This window comes from Bombina bombina, chromosome 4, assembly GCF_027579735.1.
Source record: "Bombina bombina isolate aBomBom1 chromosome 4, aBomBom1.pri, whole genome shotgun sequence".
NCBI classification, from domain to species: Eukaryota; Metazoa; Chordata; class Amphibia; order Anura; family Bombinatoridae; genus Bombina; species Bombina bombina.
Genome location: NC_069502.1, coordinates 390,684,957 through 390,706,409, shown reverse-complemented (window position 1 = coordinate 390,706,409; position 21,453 = coordinate 390,684,957). Strand labels below are relative to the sequence as shown.

The following is a 21,453-nucleotide window of genomic DNA, read 5'->3' as shown; positions in this document are numbered from 1 at the left end:
ATTGAAATGCAGCCGTGCACATTTTATTTTTGACCTTTCTATCTCTTTAAGCTGTGAATGCCTTGGCTTCCGTGCACTTCAGCCTATTCCCACAGCAAATACATGCATTCTTTGGATTTGTGTGTTTGGCTTTATCGAACCTTGTTTTTGCCATTTACTAAATATGATAACAATTAATTATATGAAGGAACATTGGGCTAGTTTACCAAGTGGAGCAGATTCATTAGCATTTGGACTGCTTTGTTCACTCTTTACTGAAAAAGCACCATTGAATAATTTCAGATTTGGAGATAATGTCTTAGCTGTATGCTTAGTGACTTGTGCTAGATTTTCTAATGCAAGATTCAAAGCATGCTGTTCCCTGTGCTCAGTAAATTCAATTAGCGCACTCATTAGAATAAATTAGGATGATGATGATGATGATGTGTAACGTTGACACATCTCCCCACCTATTGAAAGAAAATTGCCCTTTACAATTTAACCAGTTTGGTCTAAAGTAAATATAATAATAATGATTTTAATAATAAAATTATTATTATTATATTTATTATTAACAGTTAAATAAAGCAAGTGACCAATCAAGTCCTTATGGTAAAGTTGTACACAGAGATACACTTCCTGTTAGTTTCAAAATCAAAATAAACAGTATCAACATAACCTTTTTTCAAGGAAAAACTTCATTTAACTTGTTTAAATAGAGCTTTTTCATACACAGGATAACAATTTGTAGAGAATAATGTTTGTTTTTAAAAAAATAAAAGCAGATGTTTAATAGCCTTGCTTTTTCTGTAGAATTTGCACTGAGCTGAAGTTTGTGTACCTCATCTCTTGTCATCTTGGAATTTTGCATTAATCGTTATATATTTCACCATAAAATTATACCACCTAATCCCATAAAGATAATAAATGTACTTTAAAGTGATAGTAAATCCTAGCATTTGTGAAATGCTAGGATTTACTAGTGCCTTTATTTGTTAGTTTCTTTATTTGTCTGCAACATTCACCGCACTGAGCGCCTCTGGCCGTCCACAGCAGAGCGCTATTTTGCAGTGAGGAGATCCTAGCCAATAGCGTGCTAGCTACCCAGCATAATGCCAGCTGGCCTACATGGCTTTTGGAAATGTCACCTCATTGAAAAAATAGCGTTCTGCTGTGGGCGGCCTAACGCACAGTGAACGCTGCAGACAAATAAAGGAACTTTTAGCATAAAGTATTTTATACTTCATGACTGAAAGTCCCCTTTATTTGTTGCACTGGTAAATCCTAGCGTTTCACAAACGCTAGGATTTACGATCACTTTGATAATTAGAAACTTACGCTCTCTGAAACTCCGGTATGCTGAAGATGACCTGCATTACTGTGCTGAGGTAGGAACTGTTCCCTTGGTTTTTAATGCCGGTGTAGCCTGAGCCAAACATTGGTTTCAGCTTCAGTCCTGATTCCTGAACAACTTCCCACTCGTTAACCCTTGGTTTCACCTCATTGTCTGTTATACCATTTTCTGTCTAGAAATAAAGCCAAGAAAACCAGAGTTGATTGAAAAAGTTTAAAAATGGTTAATGTAGGTTTTGCAAGTGATCATAAATGCAAATTGTAAACATCTTAAATCAAGAATAGGGAGCAGAAGCTAAGGTTACCAGCTATTCATTATCTTTAAAAGCTGTTCAATATAGTTCAATTTTCTACATCCTCTGTAGGTGCAGTTGATATATTCTTTTGAGAACAACGCATGGTTTTTTAATTAGTTCTGCTCCTAATGTAGACTACATGTACAAACAATCCATTTCCATAACAGAATATGCTTTCAGTCATAAGAAGGTAAGTTCTGCAGCAGAAAGAGCAACGTGGGCACACTTTCTATAGTTTGACTTCAAAAATAAAGAACCCTCTTATACTAGGCCAGACTTTTTGGGCTAGATTAATATTGTAGCACTAAATGTTACGCGCAAGCGATAAGGGACTTATCACGGGTGTTTGCGCACATTGGGTTTTTCACTTATATTACAAAAAGTTCAAAGTAAACGCGATCGCTTGAGTGCTATTGAAGATAATGCGCGTCAGGTTAGTGTGACCTAAGAGCTCTGGTTAACTGCTTTGCAAACACATTAAAAAATACATTAAAAAGTACAGTTACACCCATAATAATACTATCTAATAAAACAATTAAAAACAATATTGCACAAAATGTTATAAGGGCTCAAACATATGAGATCTGGGTGTTAGAAAAAAAAAAGGCAGGCAACAAGCTTTACCATAAAGATACAGACATATACATGTTTAAAGATGGATATATATATATATATATATATATATATATATAAATATATATATAAATATATATGTGTGTGTAAATTTGTATATATGTATTTACAGACATATATACACATATATATATGTAGACATATATAGAAGTGCATTGGAGCCCTTTGAGGTTAAGTAGATGAAAACATAAAAAAACATAAATTATGCTTACCTGATAATTTCATTTCCATCAAGGGGAGGAGAGTCCACGGCTTCATTCATTACTGTTGGCAATTAAGAACCTGGTCACCAGGAGGAGGCAAAGACACCCCAGCCAAAGGCTTAATTACCTCCCCCACTTCCCTCACCCCCCAGTCATTCTGCCGAGGGAACAAGGAACAGTAGGAGAAATATCAGGGTATAAACGGTGCCAGAAGATAAATTAAATGTAGGTCCGCCCATCGGAGACACAGACAGGAGCCGTGGACTCGCCTCCCCTCAATGGAAATGAAATTATCAATGAAATTATCAGGTAAGCATAATTTATGTTTTCCATCTAAAGGGCAGTAGAGTCCACGTCTTCATTCATTACTGTTGGGAACATATACCCAAGCTCTAGAGGACACTGAATGAAACCGGGTGGGAAAAGGCGGCCACCACCGCCTGCAAAACCTTTCTCCCAAAAACAGCTTCCGCAGAAGCAAAAACGTCAAATTTGTAAAACTTTGGAAAAGTGTGTAAGGAGGACCAGGTAGCCTCATTCTTGAAGGCCCAAGACGAAGCCACAGCTCTAGTTGAATGAGCTGTGATCCTCTGAGGAGGCTTATGTCCCTCTGTCTCATAGGCCAAGCGAATCAAGCTCCTCAATCAAAAGTACAAAGAAGTATAAAGAGGCTTTCTGCCCCTTGCACTTCCCTGAATACACCACAAAAAGAGATGTAGACTGTCTGAAATCCTTCATAGCCTGAAGATAGAACTTCAGGGCACAAACCACATCCAGATTATGAAGTAACCTCTCCTTAGAAGAAGAAGGTTTAGGACACAAAGACGGAACCACTATTTCCTGATTGATGTTATGGTTAGACACCACCTTGGGAAGAAACCCCAAACTAGTGTGAAGCACAGCCTTATCCACATGAAAAACCAGATAAGGCGGCTCACATTGCAAGGCAGCCAGTTCAGATACTCTGCGTGCTGATGCAATGGCCAACAGGAAGAGAACCTTCCGGGACAGAATCTTAATGCCAATGGAATGCATAGGCTCAAACGGAACCCTCTGCAAAACCTTAAGGACCAAGTTTAAGCTCCACGGGGGAGCAGACTGTCTTAAGACAAGCCTGATTCTAGACAGAGCCTGAACAAAGGATTGGATGTCAGGGAGCTCAGCGAGTCTCCTATGCAACAAAACTGACAATGACAAAATCTGTCCCTTTAAGGAACTAGTGGCAAGACCCTTCTCCAAACCATCTTGGAGAAAGGACAAAATCCTGCATACCCTCATCTTATGCCAAGTATATCCATGCTTCTCACACCAGGACAAGTAAGTTTTCCACGCCTTATGGTAGATGCGACGAGTGACTGGCTTCTTCGCCTGAATTAGAGTGTCAATCACACTTTCCGAAAAGCCACTGTTGGCCAAGACTAGGCGTTCAATCTCCATACAGTCAGCTTCAGAGAATCAAGAGATTTTGATGTTGAAAGGGGCCGTGTTCCAGCAGATCCCTGCGACAGGGTAACCTCCATGGCAGAGAGGATGACATCCCCACCAGATCCGCAAACCACGTCCTCCACGGCCACAACGGAGCAATCTGAATGGTCAAAGCTCGCTCCTGTTTGATTTGTGCCACAACACGAAGTAGATGCGATAACGGTGGAAAAATGTAAGCTAGGCTGAACCCCCAAGGCACCGCTAAGGCATTTATTAGATCTGCCTGGGAATCCCTAAACCTCGACCCGTATCGGGGTAGCTTGCAATTTAGTCTGGACGCTATGTGATCAATCTCCAGCATTCCCCACCTGAGACAAATTTCCGCAAACAGCTCGGGGTGAAGGGACGATTCCCCCAGATGGAAGGATTGTCTGCTGAGAAAGTCTGCTTCCCAGTTGTCCACACCTGGAATGTGAATCACTGAGAGCGAGCAGCTGTGGGACTCCACCCACTCCAAGATCCGAGACACCTCCCTCATAACTAGGGAGCTCCTCGTACCCCCCTGATGGTTGATGTAAGCCACCGAGGTAATGTTGTCGGTCCGGAATCTGATGACGCTGAATGACCCCAGAAGAGGCCATGCCTTCAGAGCATTGTAGATTGCTCGTTGTTCCATAATATTTAATCGTTAGGACAGACTCCTCCCGGGACCATTTTCCATGTGCCATCCTGGCACCCCAAACAGCACCCCATCCTGCCAGACTCGCATCCGTGGTCACAATCTCCCAGGACGGTCTCAAGAAGGATGTCCCCAAGGACAGTTGCTCCGGATGGATCCACCAAGAGAGGAAGATCCGAATCCGAGCAACCATTGATATCTGCTGTGATATATCTGAATGATCGCCGTTCCACTGACTCAACATGCACAATTAAAGAGGTCTGAGATGGAACCTTGTGAATGGAATGACGTCTATGCTGGAAACCATGAGTCCAATCGCCTCCATACATTGAGCCACCGATGGGCTTGAGGAGGACTGAAGGGCAAGACAAGAGGACGCAATCTTCCTGCATCAATGATCTGTGAGAAATATTTTCATGGACATAAAGTCTACTATCGTGCTTAGGAACTCCACCCTGTTTCTGGGAACCAGGGAACTCTTTCCTGAGTTGATCTTCCAACCGTGATATTGAAGTAAAAGAAGAGCCCTTGACTAGGATGTCGTCCAGATAAGGCGCCACAGCAATGCCTCTGGCCACTGCAACTAGCGCCCCCAGAACCTTTGTGAAGACTCTCAGGGCCGTCGCCAGACCAAAGAGAAGGGCCACAAACTGGAAGTGTTGGTCCAGAAAGGCAAATCTCAGGAACTTGAAGTGGTCCCTGTGGATTGGCACATGAAGGTAAGTGTCCTTTAAGTCTATGGTTGTCATGAACAGTGCCCTCTTGAACTAGGGGAAGAATATATCTGATCGTTTCCACTTTGAACGATGGAACACTCAGAAACTTGTTTAAACACTTTAGGTCCAGAATCGGGCGGAACGTGCCCTCTTTCTTTGGAACCACAAAAAAATTTGAATAGTACCCTAGACCCCTTTCTGCTTGGGAAACTGGTACGATAACACCTAGAGAGGAGAGATCTCTCACACATTCTAGAAAGGCTTCTCTCTTTTCTGGACTTGAAGACAGGTCTGATAGGAGGAATCTGCCCCTGGGCGGATGGGATCTGAACCTTATCCTGTAACCCTGGGCGACCACGTCCAGAACCCAAGGATCCTGAACGTCCTGCAATCAGACTTCTGAGAAAAGAGATAATATGCCCCCTACTTGGTCCGGAGACTGGTCAGGGGCCGCCCCTTCATGCCGATTTTGTTTCGGCGAGCTTCTTGCTCTGCTTAGACTTGTTCCAAAAATGAGCCGGTTTCCAAGTTCTCCTTGGACTGGTCCACTTTCACGGCGGGCTGCTGGCACTGGGCCTTGTCCGCATGAAAGAGGCAAAAAGTAGATTCTTTAGGCTTAGCCTTCTTATCCTGCTGTAGGAAAGCTCCCTTGCCTCCCGTAACCATGGATATGATCGAATCCAATCCTGTACCGAACAGAATCTTTCCTTGAAAATGCAGGGACAACAGCCTCGACTTAGAGGTCATGTCCGCAGATCAAGACTTTAGCCACAGAGCCATGCAAGCTAAAATGAAAAAACCTGACATCTTAGCGTTCAGGCGAATAATTTCCATATTGGCATCACATATGAAAGAATTGGTGATCTTCAGCTCCTTAATCTTATACTGTATCTCGTTGATGGAAGTCTCTCCCTCGACCATTTCACACAGGGATTTACACCAATATGTCACAGCACCAGCGACCGTGGCTACAGCCGCTGCCGGCTGAAAAACAAACCCTGTGTGTTGAAACATTTTCCTTAACATGTTTTCCAACTTTTTATCCATGGGCTCTTTAAACAACGAACTATCCTCAAGGGGAATTGTTGTCCGCTTTGCGAGCATGGAGATAGCACCATCCACCTTAGGGACAGTACCCAACAGCTCCAGCTGAGAGTCCGGGACTGGGAACAGTTTCTTAAAGGAAAAAGAAGGGGAAAAGGAAGAACCTAATCGCTCCCATTCATTTTTAATAATATTTGCCATCTTAACAGGAACCCGGAAGGCCTGAGGCACCACCCTGTCCTCATACACCTTATCAAGCTTAGGAATCGCAGGTTCTTCCTGAAGTTTTGGTTCCAGAACCTCCAGGAGTAGCAGTCACTTGTTTTAGCAAAAAGCACAAATTTTCCATCCTAAACCTAAAGTCAGGCTCCTCCGCAGCCGGAGGTTTAGATGACACGGACTCTGACCCAGAAGGGGCCACCTCCGAAGAGTCAGAGTGGGCCTCGTCATCGCAGGCGTAGGCAATCCCTGGGCCGGGCTGCCATGATACGCCCTACGCTTGCGCTTAGCAGAACACGGTAAGGCATGGATAACTTTAGATACCGCCGTTTGCAGATGATTCGCAAAATCTGACTGCCAAAAAATCTCTCCCGCAGGAGTAATGGTTGGACCCTGCATGTGCAATTGGAGATGAATGCAGGGAACGCACCTCACGGAACAGGGAACCCTCAGAGGTGGATGGGTCAGTAGTACTACTAGATATCCGTTTACTTTTAGATGTCGTAACTTTATTAAGGCATGTGGAACATAGATGAGCAGGCTGTTCTACCAGAACCTCCACACAATAAACACAGGAATGAGATCTTGTTAAAGAGGGAGAACCCTCTAACGCGTCAGAGTCCTCCATAGCTTGCGCTTTTATTATGGACTAGATTAACTTAATAAATAGGCACCTTTATAACCTCCAATGGATGGGCCATTAACCACCTCCTATGACCCGGACTACAGAAACCGTTTCATCCCCTGCTGATCAACAGAGGAAGATAGATAGCCACACCCGGTCACATGGAATGCCCGGCACGACCACCCCTGTCTAAGGAGAAAATGCGCCAAAAAATGGTTGAGCCATACTCCCATAAGTCACCTGAAAGTTCCACACATTGCCAGAGCCTCATCTCACACATAACGCAGCAATGACAAAATAAACAATATCATGTAAATAATCCCCTTACTAGGAATATTAACCCTTGATTCTATAAAGGTAAAAAGTCGTCACACTGTGACCCTGTCTTCTGTGTTATCATTATTAATAAAAAAATTAAAGGATCTTACCAGAATCTACGCCGTGGAACAGGAACACGGCCCTTCAAGTGTGACAGGTTAGTAGCCTCGCTCCTGACATGGACTTGAGTGTAAAAAGCAGGCAGCTAAACTCGTCAACGCTGATTGCTTGTGGAGCTGGTAATATCAGTTTGGATGGTTTCGCAGAAAGACTCTCCCTGCATCTCCGGACTCTAACTTTTGCCCAGGCTCTCACTGATAGGACTACTTAAAACTCCACTCCCAATGCGAAGAGTACTACCCTCCATAAGAGACTACTCCGATCTTCTGCACTTCTCTGCTGTCCTCCTGTGACGAAAGGCAAAGAATGACTAGGGGATGAGTGAAGTGGGGATGGTATTTATGCCTTTGGCTGTGGTGTTTTTGCCTTAAAACTACTTAAAACTCCAGTCCCAATGCGAAGAGTACTACCCTCCATAAGAGACTACTCCGATCTTCTGCACTTCTCTGCTGTCCTCCTGTGACGAAAGGCAAAGAATGACTAGGGGATGAGTGAAGTGGGGATGGTATTTATGCCTTTGGCTGTGGTGTTTTTGCCTCCTCCTGGTGGCCAGGTTCTTAATTCCCAATAGTAATGAATGAAGCCATGGACTCTCCTACCCTTTAGATGGAAAACATATTTAATAATAGGGGAATATGTTCTAATTATTTATAAATAGATATTCCTATAGATATATATTGTCCCAAAATACCATCATATATATGTAAAAATATGTATTTATGAACATATTCTCTTATATGAAGAACAATGGAATGTGAAATATTAATATTTTCATGTCAGATTAGCACACTTAGATATGAGAATATGAGATTGGGTTTGCGCGTGAGTAGGGTGTTCATTTTTTCCCCACTTTTTTTGCTCCATTGACTTCTATAGGGGAATAGGTTATCAGGTATGCAATATTGTAAGTTCGGCTTTTTATTCTCGTCAAGTTAGCGCGTGAGCAAAAACAGTTTTCTTTAAACTTGTAATATGAGCGCAACCTGACACACGCAAAAAACTTACTTTTAGCGCATTTAGAGCTTGAGCGGGAGAGCATTACAAAACGCCCCATATGTAATCTGGCCCTTTATTAGAACACTTCCAAGAGGACAAAGGAGCAAAACTTGAGCCAGGAAGCTTGAATAAGAGTAGTTTATTTAGCGAAGTTGCGAAACGCGTCAGATATTTTTGATTGCCTTCCTTACACCTATACAACTTTGCTCAACAAACTAATCGTATTCAGGTTTCCTGGCTCTGGTTTTGCTTCTTTGTCCTCTTGGAAGTGATTACTGATTGAGCGGTTGGGAATACCGCTATTTTTGCTTACCAAAGCCTTAAGTAAGAGAAGGTGGAGAGCCCACGAGAAGATGGATTGTGACTGCACACCGTGGACATTCCCTTTTGACGAGACCGGAGGGCTTCCTCACCTGACTAGAATCGCCAACAGAAGTTGCCCACTGCACATTATACTACACATACTAAACAGAAACAGAGGGGAACAACGGCTGATACTATCGCAATCACTGCGAATCAACAGCACCTGCACCCAGCTAAAGGGATAAGATAAGTACAAATACTAACCATATTGGAATCCAGCCTCACAATAAGAGACTAATACTTTCGACTTTTACATAACATATGCCAGATATATCGATTTGAACTCTCTATATAAGGACTTCCTTGGTACAGAGAACCTACATCAAGAAAGTATTACAAACCCAAGTTACATTTCTTTAGTTCTCGTTAGAGGCGTTACACACTTGTGAATATTTGAACTTCCCTATCTTTGTTATAATTGCATCTTGTGTTCTTTGTTGTTCTACCTTTACTAAAGCACCAGACCAGGTATGAAAATTGTATCACATTATTAGGTTATGTATGGTAAACTAAAATTAAAAACAGAATATCAGAAAGGCTCAAAAATAAGAAGTAGATCTAAATTTCTCACTCTAGGTGAACATACAGTACAGACTTGTTAAGCTCACTAGCGATGTACTCAAAGCAGAAATGTGCTTAGGATATCAGTGAAAACATCTGAAAGTACAATCTGCAAAAGAGAGACAACATAATGGGTCAATACTACATTGGTTTCTGAGTTAGCAAAAATATGTTTTAAACAAAAAACGTATTATCCGAAGCAACATCTCAACACCAACCTTCAATATTCCAACAACAGGCCCAGTTACTCCCTCTGCCACCCTCTGCCACCCTCTGCATCTTCCATCAAGCCACTGAAAATGAAGTTTCTTCCTTGCTATCTTCCTCACGCCTCACTACCTGCCCGCTCGACCCTATCCCTTCCCATCTAATACCCTCCTTGTCTTTCACCCTCACTCCTGATCTTACTCACTCACGAAAACTCAAAAAACCCTCCCTTGACCCTAATTCTCCTGAAAGCTACCGCCCCATATCACTGCTTCCACTAACATCAAAACTCCTTGAAAAACTAGTTTACAATCGCCTAACCCACTTCCTGTCCACCAACTCTTTGCTTGACCCCCTGCAATCTGGATTCCGCCCCAAACACTCAACTGAGACTGTCCTTACCAAGGTTACTAACGATCTTCTCTCTGCTAAAAATATCTCAGCTGCCTTCGACACAGTTGGCCACCCCCTCCTCCTACAGATCCTTAGCTCGTTTGGCCTCTGTGACACTGCTCTTTCCTGGATTCACTCAGATCTTTCTCACAGGTCTTTTTCTGTGTCATTTGCCAGTGACTCCTCCTCTCCAATGCCTCTGTCTGTTGGAGTACCTCAAGAATCTGTTCTGGGTCCTCTACTCTTCTCCATTTATACTTCTTCACTGGGTAAACTTATCAACAGTTATGGCTTCAAATATCACCTCTATGCTGATGACACCCAGGTCTACATCTCCACCCCTGCTCTCTCTCTCCCTCTGTCCTTTCTCATGTCAGCGACTGCTTATCTGGTATTTCTTCCTAAATGGCCTCTCACCACCTAAAGATTAATATGCCCAAGACTGAGCTCCTTCTTATCCCCCCCTCAAGCTCTACGCCGACTTCTCTATCCCTGTTGACGGCATCACCATTTCCCCATCGCCCCAAGTTTGCTGCCTCGGAGTTACACTTGACTCAAATCTATCCTTTGTCTCCCATATCCAATCACTTTCTACATCCTGCTGCAACTATCTACGCAATATTTCTAAGATTCGCCCTTTTCTGAGCGCTAACACCACAAAGCAAATAATCCACTCCCTTTGGTATTTCCCAGACTTGACTACTGCAATAACCTACTTGCTGAACTTTCCCACCTCTCCCCCCTTCAATCCATCCTAAATGCCTCTGCCTTTCCCGTTGCTCTGTCTCTGCTGCACCTCTCTGTGAGTCCCTTTATTGGCTCCCCATTCAAAGCAGAATTAAATTCAAAATTCTCACCCTTACATACAAAGCTCTCACCAACACTGCTCCCCTCTACCTATCCTCTCTAATAAACAAGTATACTCCAGCCCGCCCACTAAGATCCAACAATGACCTGCTCCTTGCATCCGCGACTATCACCTCCTCTCATGCTAGACTGCAGGACTTCTGTCATGCAGCACCTACCCTCTGGAACACTCTCTCTTGTGCTGTAAGGCTTTGCCCTAATCTTTCTTCCTTTAAATGCTCCCTGAATACTTTTCTGTTCAGGGAAGCCTACCACCCAACTCAATAATAAATTAATTTCACTTACCTAATATTACCCTCATCTAACTCTGCATTAACATCTTTCTCAAACTTGCAGTCCTCACCTGTTTCTCTACCTCCTACCCTTCTAGATTGTAAGTTCCCACAGGAATATGGCCCTCAGTACCTCCTGTATGTGTTTGTAAATTTTGTCCGGTCTCTTACAAGTTTTATATCATTGTTTTATTTAAATTAATTGTATCCATGGACAGCGCTGCAGAATATGTTGGCGCTTCATAAATAAAGTATAATAATAAAATAATAATAATATCACCCTAAGGAAAATAGAGGAACCATTTGGTCACTGCAACCTGACCTTCACTAATACAACCAAGAACAGCAGAACATAATTCTGAGGGTGTCAGTTTCTCTCTCTCTCATTCAGAAGAGATTTGCCATCTTGGCAATTTCAGACTGATATACTTAATGAAAGTTTCATTTTCTGGACACAGTGATGTACAAGAGACTGCACACCAAGATTGTTCTACTCAAGAGAGATTCATTTTCAGTCCTCTGTTAATAATAATAATAATAATAATAATAAAAAGATTATTATTTCATGTCTATACTCTACTGCAACAAGAACAAATTACAAGCTGCAAAGAATATGCACATAAAAGGTTTTTTTGTAGGGTCGATTTCGGAAAGTTTTACAAACCCCTTGCATCTGTAACATATCAATTCCAAAATGTGCTAGGTGCTTGGCTAGATGAGGATCTAAAACGGCCTCCTCTTCATCAAACGAATAAACATCTGTAACACCAAACACACAATAAGACAGTTTATTTTCATCATCATCATCTACAAATAGTTTTGCATCTGAACAAAAGTGCAGATTTAAATGGACAAAATCTATGTTAATGTTACAAACGTTTTGTTCCCAAATCCCCACTACAGCTTGAAATCTCTTTTGTACCCTATAAATGTAAAGACATTCTAAATATGTAACATGATTAAGCAGTAATAAAATATACCTATTTGAATATCATATGTAATTTGTTAAATATTTTGTTAAATAATACACAGAATGAATAATGCAATAAAAAAAGACTAAAAACAATGTCAAACTCGATAACCAAATTTTTCAGTATCCAATAATATTTTCCCTTACCTGCTCCATCTGGTGTTATCGTTCCAAGTTTTACTGCCAATGGATATCCCATTTGTTTATGGTGCTCCAACGCATGTCCATTCCCACCACTTCCCGAGCAGAACCATCTCCCACACATGATCGAACCATCTGTCAGATTTAGCCACAGGTTCTCTCGAAGATCACATTTCGCACACTTCCAACCACTGCAAATAAAAAATGAATAGATATAATACAAGTGTTTTATATCTCTTATTATTTGATACTTTTTTATTTCAGTTTTCATCAAAAGATAACATATCCACAATAAAGAATATGGTCATTACATACATAACAAAGTGTATACAAAAACTGTTATGATGGGTAATTCAACTTGGTTGCAGAGAGACGATAAAATAATCGAGTCAAGTCCGTATCAAGCCCAGTTACGTATTTAGTCCCATTACATTCTATTCTCTTATCATGGAATAGTCCAGAGAACTAGGCTTGTAATATTCCACTAAAGAACTGTGAATAAAGTTATACTATCGAGTTTGTGGGATCAAGTGGTTTTTTACCTATTATATTATTCACTAGTAGCTTTTCTACGTTAGCACATATATTCTGAACACAGCAACATCTACAGTAATTGCAGTATTAACAATCAACCTGTGATGTTTCACACAAAAGAAGTAACATTCAGAATTACCTGTTTAAAGTGATTATCAACAAACATATAGGAAAAAGTGAGATTTGTAGGCAGCAACTGCAGCTATAATAGGCTGCTTACCTTGGTGGAATCTTAACACCATTGTCTATTTGCACAAGGTTATTGGCAAACTTTGAAACCTGCAGTTCTTCTTCCCAGGACTCTGCTTCCAGCTTTCGGTATGGAGATTTTGCATTAAGAACAGCATCACAAGCTATTGTAACCTGCATAAACACACAAGCATACAAAAATAAAGTTGAACTTTTCAGTGAACATGCTTTCAAATGTATCATAATCTCAGCATGTAAATATTAGTATATTTAGTAAATATTAGCGCTACGGAATTTGGCGGCGCTATACAATTAAATTATAATAATAATAATTAGTAAATAATTAGGGAGTCATCTTCCGAAAGTTCAGAAAACATGGAAAGCATTAATTTCCTGGACTAGAGGAGGCATAACTTAATTTCAGTGTCTGCATGACTGAAAAACCATAGAGTGTTTACTACTAAACAGCTGCTGATATTAGTTGTATACAAAAGAGAAATCTAAAAATGATCTTTACTACAATTTTTCAGTTTTTGGAAGACGTTACAGTGGGAAACCTTAGCAAAAAAAATGTAAGTTCTCAGTTATAGTCCATATTGATTTCTGTAGATAAATACAGGTAGCCCTCAGTTCACGCCGGGGTTAGGTTCCAGAAGGAATGGTTGTAAATCGAAACCGTCGTAAATTGAAACCCAGTTTATAATGTAAGTCAATGGGAAGTGAGGGAGATAGGTTCCAGGCCCCTCTCAAAATTGTCATAAGTAACACCTAATACATTATTTTTAAAGCTTTGAAATGAAGACTTTAAATGCTAAACAGCATTATAAACTTAATAAAATAATCACACAACACAGAATATATAATTAAACTAAGTTAAATGAACAAAAACATTTGCTAAACAGCATTATAAACCTAATAAAATAATCACACATCACAGACTTCACTTTCATTTTTCTGCAAACATTTCTTTCTATGCATTCCAATCTGGACTGATTTATAGACAGGAAGATCTTGTTCCTTTGAAATCTGCTCGATAGCTCAGGTCTGGCTAAACTGATTAATTTCAGCTTGCTTGGCTTTGCTGCAACACAAGCGGACAGCTCCACCTACTGGCTATTTTTATAAATGCACTGCTTCTCAATGCTTTTCAATAGCAGTCACATGACTGGGAAAAGAAGTTGTTATTCTGAAACGGTGTAAATTGAACCGTTGTAAAACGAGGGTCACCTGTACTGTGATAAACTGTTCATTTGGAGAGAAATATAGGATAAAACCCATACCTCAAGAAAAGTGAACAGTACCCTTGCAATAAGGACAGTAGGGTTCTGAAGATATATGTTAAAAGAATATGCTTCTGCCACTTAAACATAAAAATTTTAAGTAATATTTTTCATATTAGAAACTGGAGGTGAATTCACAGAACACATTTATGGACACATGGTTGTACTAAAAAATGCAATTTATGATGGAAATGGCAGCTCTGGCCTTTCTATCTCATTAATGACACACTAGCCTCCCATTATGATCTGTTCCCACTACTCTGAACTAAACAGTCGTTTCACATCTACTTTCACAAATGTGTTAACCAATTATAAAAATCAATGATTATACTCTACATACAGTGAACTCATCAGCAGAACCCTCATATCTACTTTCAATTGTTGTGTCTAAATGTGTTTCATTTTTTTTTACTGCACCCATTTATTTATTTAAATAAATAATAATAATAATATGCAAGTGTCTAATAATTGAATTATAAACAAAACTAACAAACATTTATATTAAAACTCAGTATATTCCATAAATTCTGAAATTATCCCTACTCAAAACAGGTTACATTTTGTACACCTCATTAGGATGTCTCAACTAAATATAATGCTAAAGAATGCCAAGATAAAAAAAAAAACCTGGAAAAGATATTTTAAACTCAACATTTATAATACACAAATGGCAATGAGTCTGACATTACAGTGCATGACATTAATATTATAACATCTCCGATTACAAATGCCAAACTCAAATTTGCATAAAATAGGTTGTTTTTATTTCAAACAACTATGAAGAAGAGTGGTTGGGTTCCGTTTTTTCAGGATTGCTACATTTTTGTAGGCCCATCATGACCCTAATATATCTCTCTCCCTCAGCTTGATTTTAAAATATATCCTGCACTAGAACTACAAGCAATACAGACTTTTACACTCAGCTGTTCAACTGCCCTCTGCTAACTAACAAGTAGCCTTCTGGAAGACAGTTACTTCATTATATTTACTTACCCTGTTATTTTTATTGTATGTGTTTTTATATTTAGTGGTTATTATTTTTATTTTCTTATTTTAAATCTATATATTACCATGACTTTGTAACTACAGGCTGTGCTACTCATAATTTGCATACCTCTAGCACGTTGCATAATTTTTCAACTTTATGACTGTCCATTATGTTAAAAGTTAGTTTAAGCAGCTCAGGCCTATATATCTGTCTTGTTATTTGTTTAATGGTTTTATTTCCCCACATGGATATCCCTGTCTTATCTGTGTAATTGTTTGATCTTTTGTTTTTGCTTGAATGACCCTTAGCTCAAATGTCTATAAATGCACCCTCCCCATTTCTTAAAACTTTGCTGCAGGCCCATCATGACCCTAATATATCTCTCTCCCTCAGCTTGATTTTAAAATATATCCTGCCTTAGAACTACAAGCAATACAGACTTTTACACTCAGCTGTTTAACTGCCCTCTGTTAACTAACAGGTAGACTTCTGGAAGACAAATGTACCAGTTTCGAGACTCATTGTGGTCAAAGTTCAAGCATACTGGCTCTATGAATGATCACTGTGTATATAGACAATGGCAAAATATATGCATTAAACAAACAAAATTTGCCAAGGCCCAATATTTCTGTGAAAATCTGAATAACATATCAAACCCTAGAAAGTTTTGGAAAGTCATAAATAACTTACACACTCCCAACCCTCCACTGTCAAAGTGGAAAACCAAACCCTGCAACTTCCCTTAGAACTAGCAAATGCCTTTAACAATTATTTTGTCAGATGCTCCACCACCCTGATTGACAAAGTAATAAATGACACACATCCTGAAACTATAAATGTGGATCAGGCCCCACTAAATCTGCAAAGACCCAATATAGAGAAGTTCAATTTTAGAGCTGTACCCATCAATGTCAAAGAAACACCTTAATAATCTAAAAATGAAAAACCAGTCTGGACCTGATCAAATCCCAGCAATGCTGTTGAAGCTCAGTGCGCCGGCAATTGCTAAACCTGTCACAACCCTAATTAACTAATCTTTGGTGTCTGGATACATACCCAAACTTTGAAAGACTGCGAGAGTAGTGCCTATCCATAAAAGTGGTGAGTTAACCTTGGTTACTAACTATCGCCCAATATCATTGCTCCTAGTATTGTCAAAAATCGTAGAAAAATGGGTCCATACGCAACTATGTGAGTATTACCAACAATCTAACTATCTGACCCCTAATCAATCAGGTTTTCGCCCAAATCACTCCACTACAACTGCCCTCCTAAAAGTTTACAACGACATCCAAACTGGCATGGAACAAGGAGACCTAACTGGGGCAATTTCCCTTGATTTTGCAAAGGCCTTTGACACAGTAGACCACTATATACTACTGCTCAAACTAAAAATGTCAGGTATTGGTGATCGTCCACTAACCTGGTTTCGATCAAATGTATCGGCTCGATCACAATATGTCTCCATCTCTGACAGCGACTCCCTCCCTCTCCCAGTCACATGTGGTGTTCCCCAAGGTTCCATTCTCGGCCCCCTACTATTCACTTTATTTATAAATGATCTGCAAAATGTCTGCAAATCCTCAACTGTACACATGTACGCAGACGATACGGTAATCTATGCAAGCAAATCCGATCTGCAGCAGCTTGACGCAGTGCTCCAAGACCAGTTCACAGAGGTAGAAAAGTGGATCTCAAAAAACAAACTCTTTCTAAACACTGACAAAACTGTCACAATGATCTTTGGAACGGTACCTAAATTACACAAACTACAAAATTCCCATCTACGCATCAAAACAAAATCAAATTGCACACTGACCACAGTCCACTCTTTCAAATACTTGGGTATGTTGTTAGACCCCAATCTATCTTTTGGCCTCCACATAGAAAAACTTGCATCTAAAGTCTATCCAAAACTAGGTGCCCTGTACAGAAACAAATCCTGCCTCAGCCCTACAGTAAAGGAAAAGATTTTACAGCAAATGCTGATGCCAATCATGGATTATGGGGATGTAGTATATGCACCTGCATCGCAAACTCACCTAAATAAACTTAATACATTGTATAACTCGTTCTGCCACTTTGTGCTACAATGTAACTACAAGACCCACCATTATGACATGCTAAAAGAACTAAACTGGCTGTCGCTGGAATCCAGACGCACCCTCCATATTTCCAGCTTTGTGTTTAAGAGCTTTTCTGGGAAGCTCCCACCCTACCTGAGCAAAATGCTCTCCCCGGCTGTTCCCAACTCCTATAACCTCCGATCCAGTACCAGCACATTATTTAATTTGCCTCAATACAAAAAGAAAGCAGCTCAATCCTCCTTTTCCTACAAAGCACCACATTTATGGAATGACCTCCCGCACACTTTCAAACCTTCCCCAAGCCTAATATCCTTTAAGAGATCCCTCTCTACATATCTCAAAACAAAATGCACCTGTCATGGTTCATTATATATTTCCTACCTCTTCTATATTAAATTTTGCATATATGATGTATTAATATTGTTTTTGTATTTTATTGTACCCTATTGTATCAATGCAATGTTTTGTGTACCCAGGACATACTTGAGAAGGAGAGAAATCTCAATGTATCCTTCCTGGTAAAATATTTTATAAATAAATAATTTTTATACATAAAGGAGAAAACCCCTTTGTAGAACCAAAAAGTGACAAGAAAGGCAAGAAACAGGAAAGATTTGTCTTTTCTTTTTTAGAAAGAGATTTGTGTATAATTTAGGGGGATATGAATTATGAGGGGGTTATTTGTAAAAGGGAGGGGATTTGAGTTTACTGATGAGTAAATGGAGGGGTTGCAGGAATATTGTGGTTAGTACAGTAGCAGTGAAGAAAAGGGTTATCTACAAGGGTTATCTACTGGGGTTACCTGTTATACGGCGATAATGTAGTTATGGCTAATTACAGAAGAGAGTGAATCAGGTCAGCCATTAGTAATACTTGTGATGGGGAGATTGAGGTTAATATAGCAGCATTAGGAGGAATCAAGTAAGTCTTTAGGGGAGATTGTGCTTAGGGATATCATGGTTAGGTAGATCTAACTAAGGGGATCTATCCTTTTGCTGATGCAGACAGATTCCTGACACACACTCTCTCTGAATCTTTTGGCAAAAGCTCTCACACTCACAAGAAAATTGCCCACTAGACAAGAGAACTACTGCACAAATGCACACAAGGATGCTCTCACACAGAGACCCAGAGGAAAGGCATACATTATCAAAGAATTTTTACAACGCTTTTTGCCAACATAAGGACACTCCACAGAGGGGAACATCACACTGAGGGCCCAGAGACCACTCAGCCTAAACACAGAAACACAGGGAAATCACACAAACCCAGAGAGGCCCAGAAACTACACAGGGTGACCCACCCACAGGGATACCTTAAGGTAGCTGCTTCATCTATCCCTACACCTGACCTGCCCACACAGAAATTTGTTTCACCATCACAAATTTGGTATCAGTAACGTATGTGGTAACTGATTATTGTATTAACTGTATATTTAAAAGTCACCCCTTGCTCTCTCTCCCCCTCTCTCTCTACCTCTCTTTTGCTCTCTCTCCTCCTCTATTTTGCACTCTCTCTCTCTCCCCCCTCTCTTTTGCTCTCTTTCTCCCCACTCTCTTTTGCTCTCTCTCCCCCCTCTCTCTCTCCCCCTCTCTTTTGCTCTCTCTCTCCCCTCTCTCTTTTGCTCTCTCCCCCCTCTCGTTTGCTCTCTCTTCTGCTCTCTTTTGCACTCTCTCTCTCCCCCCTCTCTTTTGCTCTCTCCCCCCTCTCTTTTGCTCGCTCTCTCCCTGTCTCTTTTGCTCTCTCCCCTCTCTTTTGCTCTCGCCCCCCTCTCTTTTGCTCTCTCCCCCCTCTCTTTTGCTCTCTCCCCCCTCTCTTTTGCTCTCTTTCTCCCCCTCTTTTACTCTCTCCCCCCTCTCTTTTGCTCTCTCCCCCCTCTCTTTTGTGCTCTCTCTTCTCCTCTCTTCCCCCCCTCTTTTTCTTTCTCCCCCCCTCTCTTGCTCTCTCTCCCCCCTCTCTTTTGCTCTCTCTCCCCCCTCTCTTTTGCTCTCTCTCCCCCCTCTCTTTTGCTCTCTCCCCACCTCTCTTTTGCTCTCCCCCCCCCCTCTCTTTTGCTCTCTCTCCCCCCTCTCTTTTGCTCTCTCTCTCCCCCCTCTCTTTTGCTCTCTCTTCTCTCCCCCTCTCTTTTGCTCTCTCTCCCCCCCTCTCTTTTGCTCTCTCTCCCCCCTCTCTTTTGCTCTCTCTCTCCCCCCTCTCTTTTGCTCTCTCTCTCTCCCCCCCTCTCTTTTGCTCTCTCTCCCCCCTCTCATTTGCTCTCTCTCTCCCCCCCTCTCTTTTGCTCTCTCCCCCCTCTCTTTTGCTCTCTCTCCCCCTCTCTCTTGCTCTCTCTCGCTCTCTCCCCCCCTCTCTTTAACTCTCTCTCCCCCCTCTATTTTGCCCCCTCTTCCCCCTCTCTTTTGCTCTCTCTATCTCTCCCCACTCTTTGTCGCTCTCAGGCCACGCCCACCCCCAGGCGACCACGCCTGGTCACACCCCCATCTCGGCACTCCCGACGGTCCCGCCGCCTCGTCACGCCCACTCCACCCGACCACGACCATGCCCCCCGCAACGGCAATCTGATCTGAAGTTGATCCTAAAGGCCAGGTATGTTTATCCTCGCGCAGTCTCTACTGCGCATGACTGCATCTGACAAACATACCTGGCCTTTTATTATATTGGATAAGACTTCTAGTAGCTAGGATAAGGGAGTTTATGATTTTTTTTTCATCTGTCTCTATACTGTAGGAGGAAAGGAAGACTATATTACGTATGGAAAAGTTAAAATACGTTATCTTTAAGACATTTTTAACCCAGAATTCTAATTTGAACTAATTTGAACAATCCCAGAGCATATGCAATAAATCAGCTCCTAATAGTTGACATTTGGGGCATTTATTAAAATTTTAATTATACCATTTATATCCCTTGTTTGGTGTGTAGTATGTCATATACAACAGTATTAAGTGTGATTCTCTCCATGAAGCTGATAAGGTAGTTTCAGAAGCTCTATTAATGGAGCTCTTGATATCATGACTATCGACATTTCCAAATACAGATTGCCACTTAGTTGCAATGTATAGTAAGTTTCCCTCTCCTTTCAATTCTGACAAAATTTTGTACCAAGGGGATATTAAAAAAAGACAATTTTTGACCATGAGTCCAGCTTATCCCAGTTCCACCCATGAAGTGGAAGAATATTAAAAATATGACTTATCTGAAGGTACGCGAAAAAGTCTCTAAACAATACTCATCTTTTAAAGGGACACTCAAGTCAAAATTTAACTTTCGTTATTCAAATAGAGCATGCAATTTTAAACAACTATCCAATTTACTTCCATTAAAAAAGTTCCGTCTTTTTTATATTTAAACTTTTTGAGTCACCAGCTCCTACTGAGCATGTGCAAGAATACACAGAATAAGCATATATGCATTTGTGATTGACTGATGGCTGTCACATGGTACTTGTATGCATTTGTGATTGGCTGGCGGCTGTCACATGGTACAGGAGGAGTGGAAATAGACATAACTTTTAAAATTGTCAGAAAAAAAATCTACTATTCATTTGAAGTTCAGATTAAGTGCTATTGCATTTGTTGATTATGCAAATCTACTGTGTTGACTGGTCCTTTAAGTCAGAGAAAGATTGAAGTATTCTAGAGGTAGTGTTTACAAGTTGTGTTATCTTAGTACACCCTAAATAAGCCCCTCTTTTAAATACAATAGTATAGATTCCCGCACTAAATTCAGGGGTCCCCCTGATAATCTGATGTGAAGAGATAAAGTAGTTAAAAGACCCAATAAGAAACATATCTTATGCCAGACTAATAATAGGTTATATATCAATTTTAGATTTTTAATTGATCTAGGGAGGGTTTTAGGAGTACAATGAAGAATAGCTATGGGTGACTATGGATGTAGTACATTTTCGTCCAGGTGTGAAAATAATTTGAATTCCCAAGCTAACCTACAACGAATTTCCCCAGAGAAACTAATATATAGTTTGAGATCAGGAAGTG

The 21,453-nt window shown here is 40.7% G+C and overlaps 1 protein-coding gene across 1 annotated transcript in view; it reads right to left on the bottom strand.

Annotated features, from left to right (window-relative positions):
- The window catches only part of USP13 (ubiquitin specific peptidase 13), a 342,814-nt gene that overhangs the window by 154,241 nt on the left and 167,120 nt on the right, over window positions 1-21,453 (bottom strand). Inside the window, exons 5-8 of the mRNA XM_053710167.1 lie at window positions 13,135-13,277; window positions 12,387-12,571; window positions 11,934-12,028; window positions 1,318-1,505 (exon numbers count right to left, since the gene is read on the bottom strand). Coding sequence (XP_053566142.1) covers window positions 1,318-1,505; window positions 11,934-12,028; window positions 12,387-12,571; window positions 13,135-13,277 — 611 coding nt within the window. The remainder of the gene's footprint in view (window positions 1-1,317; window positions 1,506-11,933; window positions 12,029-12,386; window positions 12,572-13,134; window positions 13,278-21,453) is intronic.